This window comes from Ornithodoros turicata, chromosome 5 (assembly GCF_037126465.1).
Source record: "Ornithodoros turicata isolate Travis chromosome 5, ASM3712646v1, whole genome shotgun sequence".
Taxonomy (NCBI): domain Eukaryota; kingdom Metazoa; phylum Arthropoda; class Arachnida; order Ixodida; family Argasidae; genus Ornithodoros; species Ornithodoros turicata.
The window spans coordinates 16,798,190-16,819,051 of record NC_088205.1 but is presented as its reverse complement, the minus strand read 5'-3'; the positions used below and the strand labels follow the sequence as shown (position 1 = coordinate 16,819,051).

General features: G+C 46.6%; 1 protein-coding gene across 2 annotated transcripts in view; it reads right to left on the bottom strand.

The window, feature by feature from the left end:
- The window catches only part of LOC135394115 (cell adhesion molecule DSCAM-like), a 166,958-nt gene that overhangs the window by 27,174 nt on the left and 118,922 nt on the right, over positions 1–20,862 (bottom strand). For both annotated transcript variants that reach the window (XM_064624632.1, XM_064624633.1), the window contains 5 exons: positions 20,704–20,835; positions 10,615–10,782; positions 5,461–5,531; positions 2,447–2,693; positions 1,461–1,559 (listed from right to left, as the gene is read on the bottom strand). In XM_064624632.1, coding sequence (XP_064480702.1) covers positions 1,461–1,559; positions 2,447–2,693; positions 5,461–5,531; positions 10,615–10,782; positions 20,704–20,835 — 717 coding nt within the window. The remainder of the gene's footprint in view (positions 1–1,460; positions 1,560–2,446; positions 2,694–5,460; positions 5,532–10,614; positions 10,783–20,703; positions 20,836–20,862) is intronic.

The window sequence follows — 20,862 nt, the reverse complement described above, 5'->3', positions numbered from 1 at the left end:
TGTGCCCAAGCAGCACAATATCATGGCCCAATATTGGTTCAATATTGACAATAGAGGACCAATGCTGGTTCAGTATTGGCAACAGAGGACCAATATTGGTTCAGTACTGGCAACAGAGGACCAGTACTGGTTCAGTACTGGCAACAGAGGACCAGTATTGGTTCAGTACTGGCAACAGAGGACCAGTATTGGTTCAGTACTGGCAACAGAGGACCAATATTGGTTCAGTACTGGCAACAGAGGACCAATATTGGTTCAGTACTGGCAACAGAGGACCAATACTGGTTCAGTACTGGCAACAGAGGACCTTCAGTACTGGCAACAGAGGACCAATATTGGTTCAGTACTGGCAACAGAGGACCAATATTGGTTCAATAGTGGACCAATATTGGGCCGGGATTGCCCATATTGGACCAATAATAGGCAAAGATGTTGTGCTGCCTGCGTGGAACAATATGTGGAATAGTGCGAGACATTAGAAACAAGGACCGTTCCTTGTTTTTGGTGGAATGTTCCATCAGTACGTGTTCTACGTATACTAGTCTACGTGTTTTTTGTTACGCGCACAAACGTTACGCTCATTTTGTTACGCATACGTAGCTACGAGTACTTCGCTGAGTGTACTGCACACCAGTGCTCACATTTCTCATACAAGCTCATAAGTTTAAGGAACGACACATAGCTGAGCTCCCATCTATGGGCAATGCAAACATACAGAACCTCTATGTGCCCAACGAACGATGACGATTGGGTTTAAGTAATTCACCGAAAAGCTAATGTGTGCTGGTGCCAGCGGCTCAAACCTGACCCCTCCTGGTTTCTGGTTAAGGATGCTACCTCGTTAATTGTGAAGTGTGCGCAGCACGTTTATGATAGGCTGGCCACATTTCTGGATTTCTCGGGCACTGTGGCATTCGTATATACTTTTAAAACGGTGATGACACAAACAAGTTGCTATTAATCAAGTAGCTCTTCCGTATACAGGGTGTTTGAAGGAGTGTGTGGAGGTGGGGTAGTTGGTGTACATTCCTCGTGACTAAGCAGCACAAGGATGCGGACAAAGAACGAAGACAGGAAGAAAAGCAAGTGGTACTTTTCTTCTATTTGAGTAAGAAACAGGTACTGCTTCCCTAGTAGCACCTGTTTCTTAGTCAAGTAGCTGAAAAGTAGCGCTCGTTTCCCTTTTATCGCTCGCTTTAAATAAAATTTCTGGACACGTTAGAGCAAACATCCTGTATAGGAGGGATGTTACACATCCTGTAAACACGGCGACGTCTTCGAAACGTGTTTCTTCGGCGTACGTTAGGAATACAATACCGACCGCTGTGGCCTCGCTCACGATCTCAGTTGTCCCGCGACGTAAACCCCCCAATTATATAGAAATACAATGTTTGATTTTTGTTGCCAGAAATTTTTGTTCGGACAGGGCGGTCTTTGGAAACAATAACAGAGCTTCATACCTGTGTTCTGTGAGCGATCCTTGGGGTCTTTCTTCCAGCGTACGTACACAGAGTTTGTAGAATGAGGTTCCACTTGGACCGATGGTGACGTTGGGGGCGCTGCATGCAACGATCATGACAACCTCAATGGTGACCTCTAGCTTCGTCGTTTACGAAATGCAGTGTGTATACCTTCAGATGGTACTGATTTGTAATAGGAAAATTTATTGACGGTAGCAACACACCCGGAACAACACCATACAACATGCAGTTACAACTAGAGACAATATTATGTACATTCGTTTCAGAAAATATTTACACACGACAACTTACAACACACCCCCTCAAAACTTGGAGTCAACTTGGCGTGAGGTAGTGACAATGGTTACAATATGTACAGGTTATATCTATTGTTAATAAAACCGTCGAAATTTATTCGAAAGTAATGGAATCCCGGCACTTGTTTATACACTTTATGTGCAATTAAGAAACACTTTCTGGAATGCGTTACACTAACTGGTTTAAAATTGAATGCTTCCAACATAACATGACATTCGACAACGATTTCTGAAGTTTGCGCAGAGCGAGCGCGGCAAGTCCGTCCCCTTCCCCCTCTCATCTTTCCTTTTTATTTCCTTCTGCCAATAAATCCCCCCTCCCCTTAGAAACCGTACGTTACTCGATATTTAACGGTGGAACGCCTTCGTTGTTATATTTCACCTTCGTATCTTCCAATTTATGTCACTTTTTTGTTGTTGTTGCTTGAGTATAGAGCCTTCAACAGACCACAGAACGCGCGCGACTGTTTCACGTTGGTACACTACGGTGTTATGGTGCATGAAGCTTTAACAGTCACAGTCACGCTCGAGAAATAAAAATAAACATTAGTTAATAATAGTAATAATTCGGGACTTGACGTCGTCGCCAGACAGCGGCGAGTTAATTAATTTTTCAGTATTTGCATGTCGGCACACTAAAATAAAGTTGGTAAAGCGGTGCTGACCTACCTGTTTCAAGAGTCGTAGCATAGACTTCTTCGGAAGGCGGTCCTTTTCCAGCGCCATTGTAAGCTTGTACCATGACCCCGTATTTGGTGAGCCGTCGCAGATTGGTCAGATAGGTTGTTTCCAGCCCGTGCGACGAGTTGCCGTTTCGCGCGTCTACCTGTTTGATAGCTGGCGATTCACCGTCGGCAACGCGGTAACTCACATAGTATCCCAGGATCGTGCCATGATGGTGGTCTTTCGAAGGAGGCTATTGTAAGAAGAGAGGCATTTCAACGCCTCTCAAACAAAAGAGAGTTTCAGTAGACCGTTTTTGCATCTTCGATACGGTACCCGCTACGGCGTTGGTCTCATGTCGTATGCGCGACGCCTGCGGAGCTTCGCTAGGATAGGATAAGTTCTGTGTTATGGTGTATTGGGGCAAGGTGGCTGCCCTAAGTGCGCCTGCAGCTCCAGTCCTTGCGTGTACGGATCTCCTCGAGGAATAGCGTACCGTGTTATCGGGGACCTCACGCAGGTTGCGGGGCTCCGCGAGGAGAAGACGATGACGACGACGGGGTACGACTACGCGAGAAGCAAGATGGCGGTGCGGACTCCCGTAGCATTTTTCTGCTGCTCAAGGTGATTGCGAGTATATAAAGCCCAGTTCCCACATATAGCGCTTCACTACATAGCGGTAGAAAATTGCGCTATATTTTCCTCCTCGCATTGCTACGAACCGCTATAAAACCGCTCTTGTCGAAGTAGAGCCCCGGTCAACTTTTATAGCGCTATATTGAGCGGTGAGTCTGCTTTAACCAATCGTGAGCAATCGTGACGTCGCGGAAGCTGGGGTTTGTTTTGCTTCCGATCACTCGAAGCAGCAAGACGGGAATGCGACGACGACGACGACGTGAAGATGGCCACGAGTTTCATCTGCCAATGCATGGGTGTTTGGTTACTATAGTGTGGTATTGCGATCACAGCATCGAAAGTGTCATCCCCCTTGATGCTGCGGATACCCGACGCCGACAGTAAGCAGTCACGGCAGCACCGGTGTATCACGTCTCAAAGAGATATCCCGTGAACCCAGCAGGATAGCGCTATGTGCTCGGTTGTATGTGAGAACGACAAACGGAAAAACAGCGCTAGGTTTCGAGCGCTATTTTCTAGCCCTATAGAGCGAAGCGCTATAAGTGGGAACTCGCTTTAACCCTTCGTGGATGCAACGATATGGATTGCAGTAACCGAACTCAACATCGTCACATTGAAAGGCTTCACGTTTCAAGGTTCGGGATTTGACATGCGGGAGCGCTACGACGTTAATTAACCGTACCGTCTCCTTAAAGGGAGACTTCGGAACGATCGCAAAAAAGAAATTCTGCACATCGTAGTCGGTGCATAACATCACACTAATGGAAAGAAACAGCGGTCAGCTGGTCGACCAGAAAGAAAGATGAAGCACTTCCATTGACGCTCGGTGGACGTCAGACTGTTTCAAATTTGAAAAGTCGTTTTTTATGACTCCCTTTCGTTTTCAAGTTCGATATTTGACAACTGTGCTCTGTTCGTGTAAATGATTGTGATTACCAATAGCTTGAAATCTATTTTGTTGCGAAGTCTACTAAAACGTCAACAGCGTCAGTCTCTCGTATGGTGATACCGTTTCGGAGGAGCGTATCGTATACCGTAGCGGGACGTTGCAAAGTGGTTTACTAAAACTCACTAATATGTAATACCCCAGTCACACGGGTCACACTCTTCAATGGTCATTGAAACCAACGACCATTGAACCTGCATTGAACATGCGCGTTGCGGCACCAAGCGTCGAACATGTAAACTTCTCAGAGAGCATTGGTTGCAATGCTGCCTGCCAGGTTCACACGTTACACGCTAGGTGGTGCTACCTGTTCAATGGCCATTAGTTTCAATGGCTATTGAAGAGTGTGATAGGGGTATAAGTGGAAGTGAGCTTCGAACCACACTAGTTTTCTTTTTTTTTTTTCTTTATCGTAATAGTCACGTCCAGGTTTATACGCAAAATGATGTTGTTGGACTTGGCTATGTAAATATGGCTGAAATTTATCCGTGTGTTTCTGCCAGCCTTATACTGTTAGTGGTGAGTGTTTACAACAACTTTATTTTGGGATGATGAATGGGGAGGTTCATCGTCAGGGGCGATACTATACTACCGGCTACTATACTACACTATACTGATACACACTAGACACTATATTACTATATACACTATACTACTACACTATACTATTATAGTGTAGTATACTATAACGTCTGATCTTTCCAGTTGAAATGTTTTTAAATGCGGGATAAAAATTGTAAGACATTTCATATTTGCAATTCGGGATGATAACGTGCAGTACCATTGGTGCGTTATTGGGTTACCCATGAATAGATCGTCTGACTGTGATCGCCGAATCCAATCTAACCATAATAATAAGTTAAGCCTCGTCAAAGTGATCTCATTGGGGGTGGATAGCCTGACAGAGACTACTGTAATCTTACTCATTAGCACACGTGAATCCTGCAAAGCTCTGGCGTGATATGCTCGTTTAATCCGTAAAATACGCTTCGGCACTAACGAACTTTGGGAACACGCGCGGAAAGCAGGACACGCTGCGGACCTGCGTATTGGCTTATGTGGATCGATACGGGGGTGTACGCAAACAACTAAAATGGACGAAGGGATCTATAAACAAACATCCTGGTCCTGCACCGGTTTCCTCTCGATATGTAAACATGTTGCGCAACTATAGGTTGCAACATGCGGATGATAGTACTCGGAATAGATTCCGAAACGCCATTTTTTAATTGTTGCTTTATCTTGTAGTGCCGGAGCGTACTTTATAGGTTCCATCCGTCCGTATATAGGAGCGTCCGTCCTTTGGACTGTTATTAATGATGCGTACTTATTTAGGTGTCGGACCGCCGATGCCGTCGGTTTAAAATGGCAGCCCCTTTTAGAGCCCCATCACAATGGTAGTAACCCACTTTCCCATGAGCGCGACATGAATACATACCCTCCAGGTGACTTTGAGTGACTGCGATCCTGTGGTGTACAGGCTGACAGCTGTAGGAGGTCCTGACGGAGCTGAAAGTGGTTCGATGGAAAAATATGTTACCCACAAAGAGGTACCGCTGAGTATCCTCTTCCTCACTAAACTACATGTACAGTTCTGTGCGAGACCGCGCATTCAAAAAAGGAAAAAAAAAAAAGAAAAAAAAAGCAACGAAACAAACTGGAAGTGCGAACTGACACGTTCCGTTAAAATGTAGCTGAAAAGCATACTGAGCGATATGGTACTTGCGCGTACACCATTTCTCACAATGTGCTTCACAAGGTCTCCCTACTAATCTGCTGCCAAGACTTGAAAAAAGACGGAGCGATCCATGCAAATTAAACTAACTGAATGTTGTTGGAAGTCGTGGTATCGTGTTTCTTCTATCTGTCGTCATCACCATCATGATGTAGGAATACAGAGAGGCACGGACAAAAAGGTGGGGGACAACACACACACACACACAGATCCTCAGACACAGCAAATATATTTATTATGGCCAACCAACTTATACTGCCAAAAAGCGGCGGAAAGGAGGAAGAGGAATGAAGGAAGTATTGCTTACTACATTTCCTCTGCTGGCTATTTCCAACGATTCCCGAAACAATCTCCGATGACAACGCAAGCAATACGCTGTCCTCGAACATGGCGCACAGCCTTAACACTCCTTCAGGCAGTGTTGTACGTATTACCGTTAGAAGTAACGCCGTTACAGTAATCGGTAGTTTTTCGGTATCGAAGTGCATATCGCGATTTTTCAAATCGGTATCGGAAAAGCATTTCCGTTACAAATTTCCGTTACGTTTGATGGTAACGCGATCTCTGTATCGTTACCGATACCGATACTTTTTAGTGCCCCACCCTTTCTTCACCGACCATATTTCTCACTCTTATTCGTTGTCAATGGTCCGCCTAGCCCTCGACAAAAAGCCTGTGGACACGCATAAGTGATCCGTAACCGGAATTATGGAATTATACCAAACACATGTTCACTGTTTTTCTTTCGAACTGGAGGAAATAAACACGCTGTGTTCAACAAAACAGTTGAGGTCAACGAACAGAGGTCAAGCCCTTGACGGTGCGCTCTGGATTCCACTGCTATGCTGCCGTGTTACACTGAGTCACGCTCACATATACTGTGGCATTGTTAACTTCGGATAGGATCCCTTGGTCATTGGAATCCACGGTATGTGTGGGTCTGACACTATAGCGTAATTGTCACACTGACCTCTGTCAGCTGCCGGAGAGACCACGGCCTGCAAGGATGGCAGAAGACGACTTCGAGAACCAGCTATTGATAAAAATCAAGCATAACGTGTCCGAGCTACATATGAAATATGCTGTCTTTTTACTGCAAAACTGTTCACGTAAGTGATATTTCTATTTTGCATCAGCTTCGTATTTCAAACAAAAGTATCGCGCAAAGTATCGCGTTACTTTTTTTAGTAACTGTAGCGGTACTCCGTTACTTTAAAACAGAAGTATTGATATCGGTATTTCGATAATTTTTACTCAAGTAACGGGTATCGGTATCGCGATACCATATTTCGGTAACGGGTACAATACTGCCTTCAGGTGGTTTACAAGTTCAGAGTGACCACACATCTTTGTAACATCGGCCATGTGTTCTCTAATCCTTTCATTCACTGATCGAACTGTCTGCCCGACCTACACAAAGTCGCACTCACGCGGAACAGAATAAACAACGTTTTGTTTGGCAGGGCACCAAGGATTGTCTGCGCTTGACACCGCAGACTTCGGTTTTAGACGAAGACGGAGCCAGGCGGCTCAATCTGATAAGGCATAGAAAAACACACAAACAAACAAAAAAAACTTTGATGTTGTAATGCTTCCTTCTTTCCTCTTGTTCTTCTCCGCCTGTTTTTTGCAGTATAAGTTGTTTCGCCCTAATAAATATATTTGCCGCGTCTCAGGATATATGTGTGTGTTTGTGTGTGTGTGTTGTCCCCTTCTTTGTCCGTGCCTCTCGGTTTTACAGCTTTTCCTGCATCAAGGTAACGTACCAGCTTGCCTGTACTCTATCTCTACTCTCACTTGCCATCATTGTTACGTGTATCGTAGCGGAAAGTATTCTGTGATTGAGACTAAATAAGTAGTTGGATAGGACTAATTACATCACTTTTAAAATACTCGTATAAGAAGCGAGGACGAGTGTGTTAGACTGGTGGACCGTTAAAAAAAAACCTCGTGCGTGCAAAAGGAATCCAGAGACCGACCACGGCGTCTTCCCTTATAGGATCACAGTTGCTTTGCGACGTAAATTGCCCTATTATTATCTCAACAAAGTTACGAATCTACAGGAGCCATTCTTTTCTGCAGCGATGTTCGTTAAAGGGCACATTTTGATTGCTCATAGAGGATAAGTGCTCTCCTACTTACGGAGTTTTTGGTGCACAAATACGCGCTTAAAAATAGGACCTTCCTGGTCATTAATGGCGAATCCTCATTTGCCATTGAATACGGCTTCCGTCGTCATTCATCGCGTAGGGGGAGTTTCATTTTTGAAGATGAAACATTTCGATCTACAACTCCATCTAGAATCTGGGTAACGCACTCCGAATCTGCCTCCGCCTCAAAGCACACATGTCTCACAGAAGAAACCAGACCGACCTATACACGTAATTTTATTCCTGGGGAAGGTAGGCCAGTTTAAACAGACTCGCTACTTTTGTAGCAAAAGAGAGAGAGACAGAAGAAAACCTTCTTTGAACTCAAACTTTTCCTTTTCAAGAAAAGCTATGACTCGGATGGGAATAAAAGCGCTGATTTGATCCTGACGTGACCTGCACGTTTTCTCGGCAGGAATACTTTTTACGGAGAGCGCAGCGGAAGTGTCAGGTTATGGAAATATGCTCGCAGCAAAAGAAATGCTCGTCTTTCAACGAGGCGAAAGCGACTGAATGACTCGTGTCATTTTATTCGGCGCCCCTAATGGTGATTGAAATATGTGAAAGCGGCACGAAGTGGTTCAAAGGAAAACGATGATGCGGGTCGGAAAACAACTTGCGGAACTCGAACCGCTTTCTCGCGCGTCGTTGAAGCGGGTTGATGTAATGCACGACTTGCACGCATTCCAAATTCACTGCGTACGCAATATTTGAAAGACGTCGAATGTTATCGTGCTGCAAGCGTGAAAATTCGAACTCCGCCGCGTTAGGCGGGATGTATTTTACTGTAACGATTTTTCGTAAATGTGGTTTGCCCCCCCCCCCCTCCCCCTCGGTGAATTGAGAGCATGAGCGGCTCGCTTTTATTCAGGACGAGTGGCTGTGAATGGTCGTCCGTTGGTTTGGTTGTGTAGGTGCAATAAATACAATGCGGCCGTGAAGAGGGCCGATTACGAAGAACAAAGAACATTTATGAAAAAATAAATAAATAAATAAATTGGTGGACGCAGGGAACCCTAGATATCACATTCACTGTTACAGTGCATCCACCACCTTAATTTCCGAAAAAAAAAAAAAAAAAAAAAAAGAAGAAGAAAAGAGTACGAAAAAGGAAAGAAAGAGAAAACAGCAAGGTCCCGCAGGACTTGAAGGTGTTTGATCGCAATGGCCAGGGACCAACGATCTTCGGCACGTCGTCCAGTCATCTCGCGTTGTGATAGACATGTGATGTAGCAGTGGACAGTGCGGCTATTATTCGGGTAAAAGTTCGCCTTGTGAACGAAGCTGACTGCAAAATTTTCTGATGCGGTAACCTCCAAGTAGCATTTGTGGATAAAGGATTAGAAATCACCCGGTCGCAGTGTGTGATGTTCTGTTCGCGATCAGATAGCCCCTCAGTGGACCCGTCATAACTATGTATTAATTTTAACGTGTAACTCGCACATATCACGCATGCGTAACGCACTTGCGTATTATTGCGTTTTGCGGGTGTCATAGTCGTTCAGACAATACTGACGCACAGAAAAAAGCAGCAGGTTGTATTCATGAAACGGTTATGGCGTATGTAGGCCACTAGATATCGTAAGAAGTAGTAATTAGGGCACTGTTCACAATTAAACTTGTAGGAATTATGTGAAGTATTATGAAATTAAGTATTCGCCTGCAGTTTGTTATAGTTGTTTGGCAGGCTGGGGGTCAACCTTCATATAATAAAGCAGGGCCTTTGATAGCTTAAAACCGTGCTTCATTCGTCAGATGATGTATCAGGAGCAACCACGCAAAACATTGGGCGTGTTAAGTAGCTGCTCTCATACTCCTCCTTGGGCGCTACCGGTTTCGTGCTCCTGGAGCAACTATTAAACGGCACTTGGACGCTTCAACACGCTCGCTGTGCTGCCGCCTCTCCCTTTCTTTCTTTTTTTTTTTTTTTCTGCTCCCTCGGTTCTCCTGCCGCCCCACGTCGTGCGCTCTTTCTTCGCTTTCGTGGCGAGGAGGGAATAGGTCACGTGACGGAGCATGATACCTCTTTTCGTGTACCCTCTAAAAGCAGGCGCGTGAAGAGCGCGCTCACGTACGAAACACGGAGTACGAGAGTGGCCAAACACTCGCGCTCCGGAGCGGCCACTTAACGCGCCCATTTTTTTGCAGAGCGACCCGTAATATCACAGCGCATTTTATTTGATAATGATACTTCGTGGCTTTACATTGCTTAACTAGCTTTTACAAGAGCACCACAAATACGCAAAGGGCTATAGGCGTGGCAATACGCGTGGCAAATACGCGTGGCAAAGGGCTATCAAATCTGGGAGAGAGAGGCCACTGCGCCGGTCCACGAAAAGCTCATTCGCCACGCTTCACATCCCGATCGTTCTGGTTGGCAATGACATGTTTCGTCACATGGGCGCTTAAACCTCGTGAAGTGTGACGTCAGCGACGAGAAGCTGGGAAACAGCACTTCGCACGCATGGAGTCGGAACGTCTCTTGCGCTCGCGCAGGGATATGTTGGGAGTCGTACTTCATTTTTTTTTTCTTTTTGAATCCGTGTTAGCACCGGGAAGCCACTGTAAATGCACGGACCTTCCACCGCTTCCACTGCACCTTCGCCGTTGCACTGCACTGCACGTTAGCACAAGTGGAATGCCTCTTTTTTTTTTTTTTCGTCTGGAGTTTCACATTAATATAAGGTGACTCTAAGGCAACACTTACCCTCCTCCTTTGTGTGGACGATGGTGGAGTTGCTGGGGGAGCTGCTTCCGAAGGCGTTTTCGGCTGAGACGCGCACTTCGTATTTGGACACCGGTTTCAAGTTTGTCAGAGTTGTCGATGTTTCTGTGCCGGCTACTGTTGCCTCGAATGTTGCCCCGGTCATCAGTTCTGCGAGGAAGTGCCGACGCGTGATCTTAGATGCTCAACAATCGTGGTTTCATACTGTTTGAGGGTGAGAGCGAGCGAAAATGTCGCCCAAAAATTAGGAATTGTGGCCGTTGTTAGCTTACCGGCATAGAAATGACAGCCATGCTCGAAACAGGGGCGAATATACATTTTTTTATATGAACTAGTTTAAGAAAGTAGTAATAATGTTTAACATAAATACTTACGAACATTTCTAATGACTTACGTCATGTGACCTATTCAGTAAAGCAGTAATGTCTAATATTGCCGGCTCAGGCGTACACTCTTTCGCAAGTTTGGTTGCTTTATCTGATACGTTATCAATGCTTCTTGCCTTTAGTGTAGTACTGCAAAAACTAGTAAAACGTAAATAAAAAAATACATCTCCTATGTTCAGTATGAAGACAACCTCGCTTCATATCACACGGCAGTCTGTAAGCTATACCACATGTTTACATTCCGGGGGACTCTGGAATCCGGATAGTGTCTAATGATATTGAATTTATTCCTTTCTCAAATCTCTATCGTGGCAATCTCTAGTTAGTCTATTGCTGTACTTTTCAATTTTCTATCTATTGCATACTCAAGGTATAACCATGCCGCCTTGTGCGGCTTCCCTGCTTGCGTCGCATGTTTCGCTAAATTAATATTCCTTTCTTCCCATCACGACGCATCGTTTCCTTGGTGTCGACAGCAAGGCCGTTTGAGCTCGCCACCTCCACCGTGCGCAGCTTCATGCACTTCGGACGGTTACGACCCCATGTCACACGCGCATTATACGGTTTGTTGTACGTAGCCGAAGTGCCTTCCGGAGGGGCAACGAGCTGAAAAAATGGCAAAGTCGATAAAAAGGGAGAAGTGGATCGCGCACTAACAGGACACACGAGAACTTTTTTCCCCTCGCTTTGCGCACTTTTATTTGTGCACTTACTTTTTACATATTCCTCTACTTCCTGTTTGGTGTTCTAGCGATGAAGTGTTCATCCTGCTCTATGTACGTTTTACTTCTGCTTTCTATTTGTCGTCCTGCGTTTATTTTGTGCTCGTTTTATCGCCCCGTTTCTGCTTTTCCAATGGTGGTTTCTACACGCTCGTTTTGCGCTTTCTGCTTCTTTATTCGTTCGTCTGCATCGCTTTGCTGCTTTTGCTTTTCAAATGAGTGTTTCCGCTTTCTCATTTTGCGTCTTCTTCTACTGTTCTATACTTATTTTGTAACGCGCTATTTTTGCTTTTGAAGCGGTGTTTTTGCTCTCTCGTTTTGTGTCGCGTGCTGTTTGTTAGTTGGTTCGCGCGCTAGTTTTGCTTTTCAAATTGTGTTCTGCTTTGTGAATGTTGTGTCACTTCTCTGAAATTCTGTTCCTGCTTTCGCACTTTCTTGTTCTTCCCTTCCTTCCTTTTTTTTTCTTCATTTTGTGTTTTAGCGATTGGGCCGGGGCAGCGTGTGGTCCCTTGGGACACACAAAACCGTATCTGGATTGGAACAAGATACGTTTTTTTTTTTGTGTGTGTGATTTTTTAGCGGTTCTCCAAGTTTTTCTGTTCCCAGAGGCTGAATATCCGGTGAGTGCTACGGGGAAGAATTATATTTATGTTGTTCCTCCGTGTTTACCCTTAACTCGACTCGGGTCTCCTTTGGCGCCCCTGCTGGGAATTCCAAAATGTTTATTCTCGGGAACGATGGGTTTCGAGCCGTGATGCCTTCACGGTTAGCGCGCTCCTGGTAACTTGGTTACTAGGTTGCCAATGTATGTTGGAACACTGTCCCATATGGTTGAAGGGAACCCAAGGTTTTGAAGAGTGTTTTGTGCGATTAACGTAGACTGCTTAGAATAATTAGCAGCGTCCAGTTGTCCTATGCATTTTTTCCCCCTTCGTGCAAACCTGTACACTGTTAACACAGAACTTCACCACATAGCACGCTCATAGCCAACCATCATTCCGAATGGTATCATTCTGTGTATTGATTTGCTGAAAATGGGTGGAGGTGCCTATCTGGGATACATTATCTTGTCCCAGATAGGCGCCTCCCCCCTGTTTTGAACAAATCAGGACACAGAATGATATTATTCGGAATGATGGTTGGCTAGGAGCGTGCTATGTGGTGAAGTTCTGTTTTAAGAGTGTAGGCGGTGGCTCCACGCATATTTCATTACTCATTAGTTTCGTTCAGCTCACGTAGCAGTTTATTGAAAAAAAAAAAAACGTTTATATTACCTTATGGTGCACTGTATTTCATATTCTCTGGACATTTATATGTCCAGCATTGTGTTCCACGTGACTGTGTGCACATATACATAGCTCTTTGCGTTTGTAGCTGCCCAACATGGCTCTTACTCACACCAAATAGCATGCTAATTGCGGTTTAAGCAGAAAGCGGTTTAATTGCGGTTTAAGCTATGAAAATATTCATCCCATGGATGAATATTTCTTGTGTCATATATACCACACCAGACCAGTACTCCGAAAGGACCAGGAGGCTTAATCACTTTCATCGTTAGCGAGCCAACGAGGGGCGGAGCTCTCGTTAACACGAACACGTGACACGTTTCACGTGACGCGCGTTTTTCGTTAACGGAACAAAGGCGTAATCTCTTGCTCGCGTAGCGACCGACGGTGTCGTCTGCCTAACGAATGTGTTCACGTGCTCACAGGCTTCATCGTGTACATGGCTCATGATCTAACGACGCTCGAGGCACTCGGGAGCTCGAGCACGTGGTGTATGACGTGCTCTTTTCGTTAAAGTGACAGGGGCGTAATCTCTCGGTCCAGTTACGATCGAATGAGATCGTTTGCCTAACGAGTGGGTCTACCCACTCGTTAGAATGTGAAACATCTTCATTTGAAGATTCGCAGAAACGAACATGTAAAGCTCCACGACTGTGTACAAAATGACATGCTCCCCCTTTCATCGTATTTACACAATGGTTACATGAAGGCTGTGAGATATTCTCGAGAAGATGCAGATGAAGACGAGAAAGAAGACGAAGAAGTGACAACGACAAGCCATAGACAAACCATGCGAGCTATCCAAACAAAATTAAACAACCTCATTGGTCGACAAGATTGCAGCCTCGTTGGCAGCTGTAGTTCGTGCCCACATACCTTTGCCAGTGCCTTTGCCCACATACGTGAGGCCGACAACGGCAAGCCCTATCACCACCACCACCACCACCACCATGTAGTTCGTGCCCGGGTTCGAATCCCGGTGCCGGCTGTGCTGTCTGGGGTTTTTCCTGGGTTTTCCTCAGACGCTTTCAGACATATGTCGGCACAGTTCCCCTAGAAGTCGGCCCAGGACGCACATGTCCCCAGGGCGTCAGTCGTGACGTTGCCCACATACGTGAGGCCGACAACGGCAAGCCCTTTCAACATCACCACCACCAGCACCTGTAGTTCGTGCAGGGCGGTGACATCACAACACGTAACGGCTCGTTACGAGCACGATTGCCCCAACGAAGAAGCTAAATGAGCAGAGATTGTGCCACAGCAGGACATCGATAAGTTTCTTCGTTTCGTTATTCGTAACGACTCGCTGACGTTGAAGCTGCCCAAGAAAGATGGCGGAGGGATTCTTCGCTTGGGCGATCACACAAGCGGCTAACCGTGCCCATGGACGTGATGGCGTCAGGATGCCTTTCAATTGGACGAGACAGATTTTGTAAAGTTCTTCCGTCCGCCAAGAAACGCTCTCTGCACCGCTCGTGAGGACTTGCGACCGTGTACTTCACTCCCTCTACATAGCTACGGATGTTGTGATGAACAACAAAGGCGAAATGGATGCATACAATAGTGTTCTAATTGTTCTCTTTAATAGTACATTGCGGACATAGTGTTGATGTAGTAGTGAACGTGAAGAGCAAAGGATTCTGTGTATTTTCTGAGGTCGATTGTCTTGAATAGTTTCATAACATTCTCTTGCTTCGCGGTGCTAACATGGAATTAAAACAGTTCACTAACGTTCTGTCCAAGCTCACTAGAAAAACGTTGCACTGCGAATTTATTTTATTTTAGGCGTCAGGGTGCCTTTCAACTGGACCAGATAGATTTTGTAAAGTTGTTTCGTCCTGGAAGAAATGCTGTTCGCACTGTTTATGAAGCCTGACAGTAAGGCTGCGCGTTGTACTTCCATGCTTGAATGGAAATGTACATAAAATTAATGAAATTAATGTACACGGAGAACGGGCAGCCTCCTCCTCCTTCTTCTTTTGATACTTCTGATACCACTACGTCTTTCCTTTCTGGTCTCGGACTCCCACGTGCCCTAGAACTCGGCACACACACAGTTCTCGTATCATACTTAAGACCATTCTCACCCGACACCAACGTCAGGGCATGATCCCAGATATCTTTGCGCCAGAAAATCCCAAATCAAACTCAAAACTTAAACCAACGTCAGGGTAGGAAAATGATTTACAATTTTTTGCGTATTGCTCGACGATTATCCTACAGTGACGTACATGTTTGTTCATTATTTTCACACGACTAGCGAGCCATATATTGAGACGGGAAGAAAAAGAAGATGATGAACGAGCCTGGGAACGAACATTGGAACGCAATGAGCATGTATGAGAGCACGAGAATGCGAGCTATCGGAACAAATGAAACAGTCCTATTGGTCGGAGAAGATGCAGCCTCGCTGCCAGCTTATGCTCTTCGCTCAGGGCGGTGACATCACAACACGTGAGCGCTCGCAACGTGCGAAATAACCACAAAGAAGAAGCTTAACGAGGAGCACAGATTGCGACCACGCAAAGCATCGAAAAAGTTGCTCGTTTCGTTAGCCTGAACGACTCGTTCAGCTGTCTCGTGCCGTTACGTTGAACGTGTGAAACGATTAAGCCGATTAAGGGTTAACGATTAACGCGAAAACGATTAAGGGTTCGAGTCCTCCCAGTGGCACAAATGCGTTTCTCCTAAACTATATGACTTCAAAAGAAAATATCGTTGCAATACCCGTAACATAGACAATAGGATTTCTGTCCTTTCTCCCAACATGTCCGAAGTATTTGAAGAGCCCTGCAGCAAGATTTTTTTGTTTAAAGAAGACCACTCCACGTGCCGAATGCCGTAGGCGTTTGTTGGACACAATCTGCGCCTTTGCACTCCGATTCGGAGCTGACAAACAAAACTTTGCGGATCACAGAAGCAGGCGTACAGCTCTGCATAAGCGAACATGGCACGGACACGAAAAGAAAACGATTTTCACACGTGTTGGGATCACTATAATGGAACGTTCTACCAAAAGCGACGCGGATCTCTACGTAAAGCGGCCTTAATTCCTTCTAAATCACGGGTTTCGACACACGTGTCGAAGAAAACCATTCCATTTTCACACCTGCTCCTGTTGGTGTCTGCGATAGTTTAGAGAAGCCGTGTGATATATAAAAAAAAAAAAAAACGTACCGTGCTATTTTACGAACACTCGATGGTATCCTATCCGCAAACACCGCACTGGCATTCCGAAGCGCACACTCAACACTTTTCAATTTGCGCTAGGGATTAAGCGATGACGTATCCATTTCCATTTGGTAAGCCGAACGTCCAGCATTTGTTTTCCGAAGCTTTATACTAGAGTACCCTTTCGTCCGTGTTCGGCGTGCACCCGCGCGGTATTATGGCTTGGCGTACTTGAGCTTGTTTTCACGGGCGTTCACAGTGTCGGCTCGCCAGGAATGAGGTGTTTTGTCGGCAAATCGTTGTTGGATGGATGAAGGTCAACACGGATATAGCGATCCCAATAACAGAAGGGTTTTACGTATGTTTTGTACAGGAACAAAGAGGATGTTTATGCAAGAATTTATCGCAACATCGAGAACAGAGGTAAATCCGAAATATCATTCCACTTGGAACCCGCAAGTTATCATGCTCAAACTGCGCAAAAAGTCCGCAATATTCCTATTCACGCGCGCACACCATTGTCAGCGCAGTATTGCACCACAGGTGGGGATGATAAGTGCAATTTCTCTTGCGATGTACCTTCTTTCAACGTCGCTACGGTGTTCCCACAACGGGTACGTACCTTCGCCACAGTTTGCTATAACGGGCCCACCTCATTGGTCAGGGGACCGATACGTCACTGGTACCGTAGTGCAGTGGGTGCCAAAACTGTGGGTCACGACGCCCACAAATTAAAAAAAAAAAAATATGCCACACCGTGCCCGCTATTTTGCGCTACCAGGAAGCCCGTGGCAGCAGACCCGCAGGTTTCTTATAAATGCGCTTGCATGCGGGATACGCGACGCTTTCGATGCATCACACAGCCTCGCTTTCACGCCTCCTTTCACTCGTGCACGAGGGCCAAAATCGATATCGTGAGGTCCACTCACTCCCACTAAAGGCCAGAGCGTCTGCGTCTATCGCGCCATACACGGCCGCCCCGACTTCACGGCGCGCCGCGCAGTGGCGTCTTCTCGAATTAGAACGGACGTCAAAAACCTAAGAAAACCGTGTAGTCCGCGTTGTAGGTCAGCGAAGCACGCAGTTGTGCAAGCATGCAGTTGTGCAATACTTTTTGGCCCAGCGGAACTCGCTCTGAATGTATAGCTCCAATAAGACGTCAGTGTATCGTTTCGGCTAACGTTCATGCGCTCAGATCGGAAGACGTCCGGCGTCGCGACGAGGGAAACCGGGGGGTCGCGACGAGGTCGTCTATATTTCTATGGGAGGCAGGACGGCGAAGTTTGGGAACCCACTGCCCTACTGTATCGACTGCAGGGAAGGAAGAAGGGGGTAGCGGGTAATTGGAATAGATTTACACGTATGGTGTGTCTTCCTTTTTGTGTGGCGACATGTTGCACGTGCTGCAAGGTCGGACTGCGGATAATTTCGACCACCCGGGGTTCTTTTGACGTGCGCCGGAAATCTCCGACGCGCTTTACTGGAGGCAATGTTTACTTCCATGGTAGCTGGGGTTATGCTTCTTCACAGCATTACCGTTTGATATATACACGTCAAAGAGTCAATTCTTCAAACTGTACTTGTGCACCTCTTAGATATACAACGGAGGGTCGAAACGACTTAGGTAATCATATAAAAAATCATTCCGTGGACGTATCTAGTGTCTCAATATTTGATTGGTCAACTTGCTTCCATTTTGTTGCTTTATCCATGAGACTTGTCTACGAGCATCTCCATTAAAAGTACTAATTCGACCTTCAATACTGTTTTTGGTGACGGTATGTTTAAATATTTCGTAACGATGGAGTACTTATAATACGAGCCGGACTAATGAGGGGTTTCAATATTGCGTTTGAGCCCCTTGTGCACTCCACACGCATAGAGTCTGACCCCACCGATGATAGGCTTTTGTGTTACGTTGTCTCCCACGACACGCAAATATAATTGCACCATCTGGTAAGGACAACACGACTGGTACTTCCGCGCTCGAGTAAGCAAAGTTGCCACCAGAAGCGCGCCAAACCCACGCATTTAACGCAAACACATTGGGCGCCGCACTTTTCAAAACAGCGGACACGCACAATACGTAGAGGTGGCTTTGCGATCAGCGCGTGCGCTGTACAAACTCGCTGTACCCTTGCGCACGCACAGCTCGGACTTTGCACCACTAATCTCTCCACTGTATCGACACCACATGCAGTGCTCTCCTCAGATGAGAGGAGTGAAGCCGCATCCAATTACGAAAGTATCTTCCTATTGGTCGACAAGAGAGTCACGTCACAGATGTACATATCGTCTGCTCTCCTTTCGCGGAGGTTGGGCCTAGCTAGGACGGGGGGGGGGGGGGGGGGAATATGTTTATTAAGAAAAAGAAAGGAAAGGTCAGCCAGACGAAGGTCGGCTTGCTATTCCAAACAAAAAAGGCAAGGGAAGGGGAAGGAAAGAAAAGGGGACGAAAAGAAAAGTAAGAAAAGAAAAGGGGAAGAAAGAAGGAGAAAAGGGGAAGAAAGGAAAAGTAAGAAAAGAAAAGGAGAAGAAGAAAGCAAAGGAAAAGGAAAGGAGAAGAAATGAAAAGAAGAAACGAAAAGGAAAAGAAGAAAGAAAAAGAAGAAACGAAAAGGAAAAGAAGAAAGAAAAAGAAGAAAAGAAAAGGAAAAGAAGAAACGAAAAGGAAAAGAAAAGGAAAAGAAGAAACGAAAAGGAAAAGAAGAAAGAAAAAGAAGAAAAGAAAAGGAAAAGAAAAACCAAACTAAAACACAAAACTAAAACTGAAAAGTCACACACACAGTCACACAATCACAAGGCGTTGACAAGGTTCGAAGGAGGAGCGCTGTGGTGACTGCCCACTGGGCCGAGAGAGAAACTCAGGGCTCACAGGGAGCCCAGGAGACCCGTGTTGCGCAGAAAGCGGAGCACCGCTTTTGTAACTCTCCACTGGTTAGCTCGCTGCACAGGGCCAAGGAGTGTTGCGAGGGAAACGTCTGTCCGTCCGTCCGTGCACCCAAGCTCTGAGAGATGTTGCCAGAGCACGGCCCGATGATGGTGGTGACGCTGACAGTGGAGGAGCTGATGAGAAATATCGTCTTCTACACCGCAGCAGGGGCAAGTGGGAGATGAGACGCGGCCCATTTTGAACAGGAGTGAACGGGTGAGGGCAACGTTCAGCCGGAGACGATGTAGAAGGGTCTCCTCCTCGCGGGTACAGCGGCAGCCGATGACAAACTCCAGTGAGGGGTCGATGGACTGCAGGAACGCATTAGGTCGGATAGCGTCTACAAGAAACTGGCGGGTGCCGTCGCCGCAGAGACGCCGTATAAGCAGGCGGCACGCAGACACCGGGAGCGGTAGTAGGGGCACCGGCGTGGCCGCATCAAGCGCGGCGCGTCTCGCAGCCGCGTCAGCACATGTGTTGCCGTGTAGCCCTGTATGCCCGGGTACCCACTGAAGGCAGATACGGTGGCCGACCGAGGAGAGTTGGGCGTACTCCTGAAGTACCATGGTACGCAGATCGCTCACGACACTCGGGTGGTATGTGGACAGGAGCGCCAAAGACGCCTTGCTGTCTGTGAGGACGACCCACGCATCAGGCACAGATTCAGCGATATACTGCAGAGCGGCCAGCAGTCCGAGCAGCTCCGCATCCGTGGAGGACACTGTGTAGGGAAGTCGGAGGGCGAGGTCACGGTTTTCCTGCGAGACGTAGTAGGCCGCTGCAGATGACGCATTCGCTACCGATCCATCAGTATAGATGGCGCGGCTCAGAGGATAGGCCGAACTGAGATGCTCGAGCGCGAGCTGGCGGGCTACTGTCACAGGCACATCGTTCTTCCTCTGGAGGCCGGGAATAGTGGCACAGGTCTCGGGTCTTGCAAGCGTCCACATCGCAGGGGCGTGCAAGGGCAGGGAGAACTGTGCAGGGACGGACCCTTTGAGACGGACGGCTAGGACGGGGCTTTGCTATTGCAAAGCAAGAACACTTTCCACTATGAATTAGGTTGCATTTCTCAACTTGGTGTTCTCCTCTTGTGATCAGCTGCAAAGAAAACCTGTTTTTCCGTCGACGAAGCGTCAAGTTTCCGCCACTAGGGAGTTTTAGTATATCGTACGCAAAGGCGATAGCGTACTTAAAAGATAGTGTTGGTAGTACTACGCACTGCGCGAAGCCCTCTTTCTGTTATGGGCGTGCGCACGCGCACAACCATCAACGTACCCTTATGTCCGCAAAGGCAATAGCGTACGATGGCCTAAAACTCTCCATTGTCTCCGCACGCGCAGAGATAGCAGACGACTATATATGCTAGCAGACGACAACTGGGCGTTGTGGGGCTTGTGTTCTATTTTTTTTTTTGCCCTTCTATGTTTAATAGTCCCATGCACTACAACGATAACTCTTCCACCGGAAGCTCACGTACTTCCATCGAAAATGTTGGCGTCGCACAATCCCAGCTATGCGTAGTCCACGAAGTAGAGAGGTCAGTGCTGCTGTAAATGAAAGAGCGGGCTTACCGTTGGCGACCTTGTAGTGTAGCTTGTACTTGATGATCTCGCTGTTTCCATCGAAGGGTGCCTGCCAGTGAAGCGCCGCCGTGCGGCTCGTCTCGTTGCTCACCAAGAGCGTCGTCGGTGCATCCGGAGGCTCTGCGATTCAATTCAATTACGTTCACC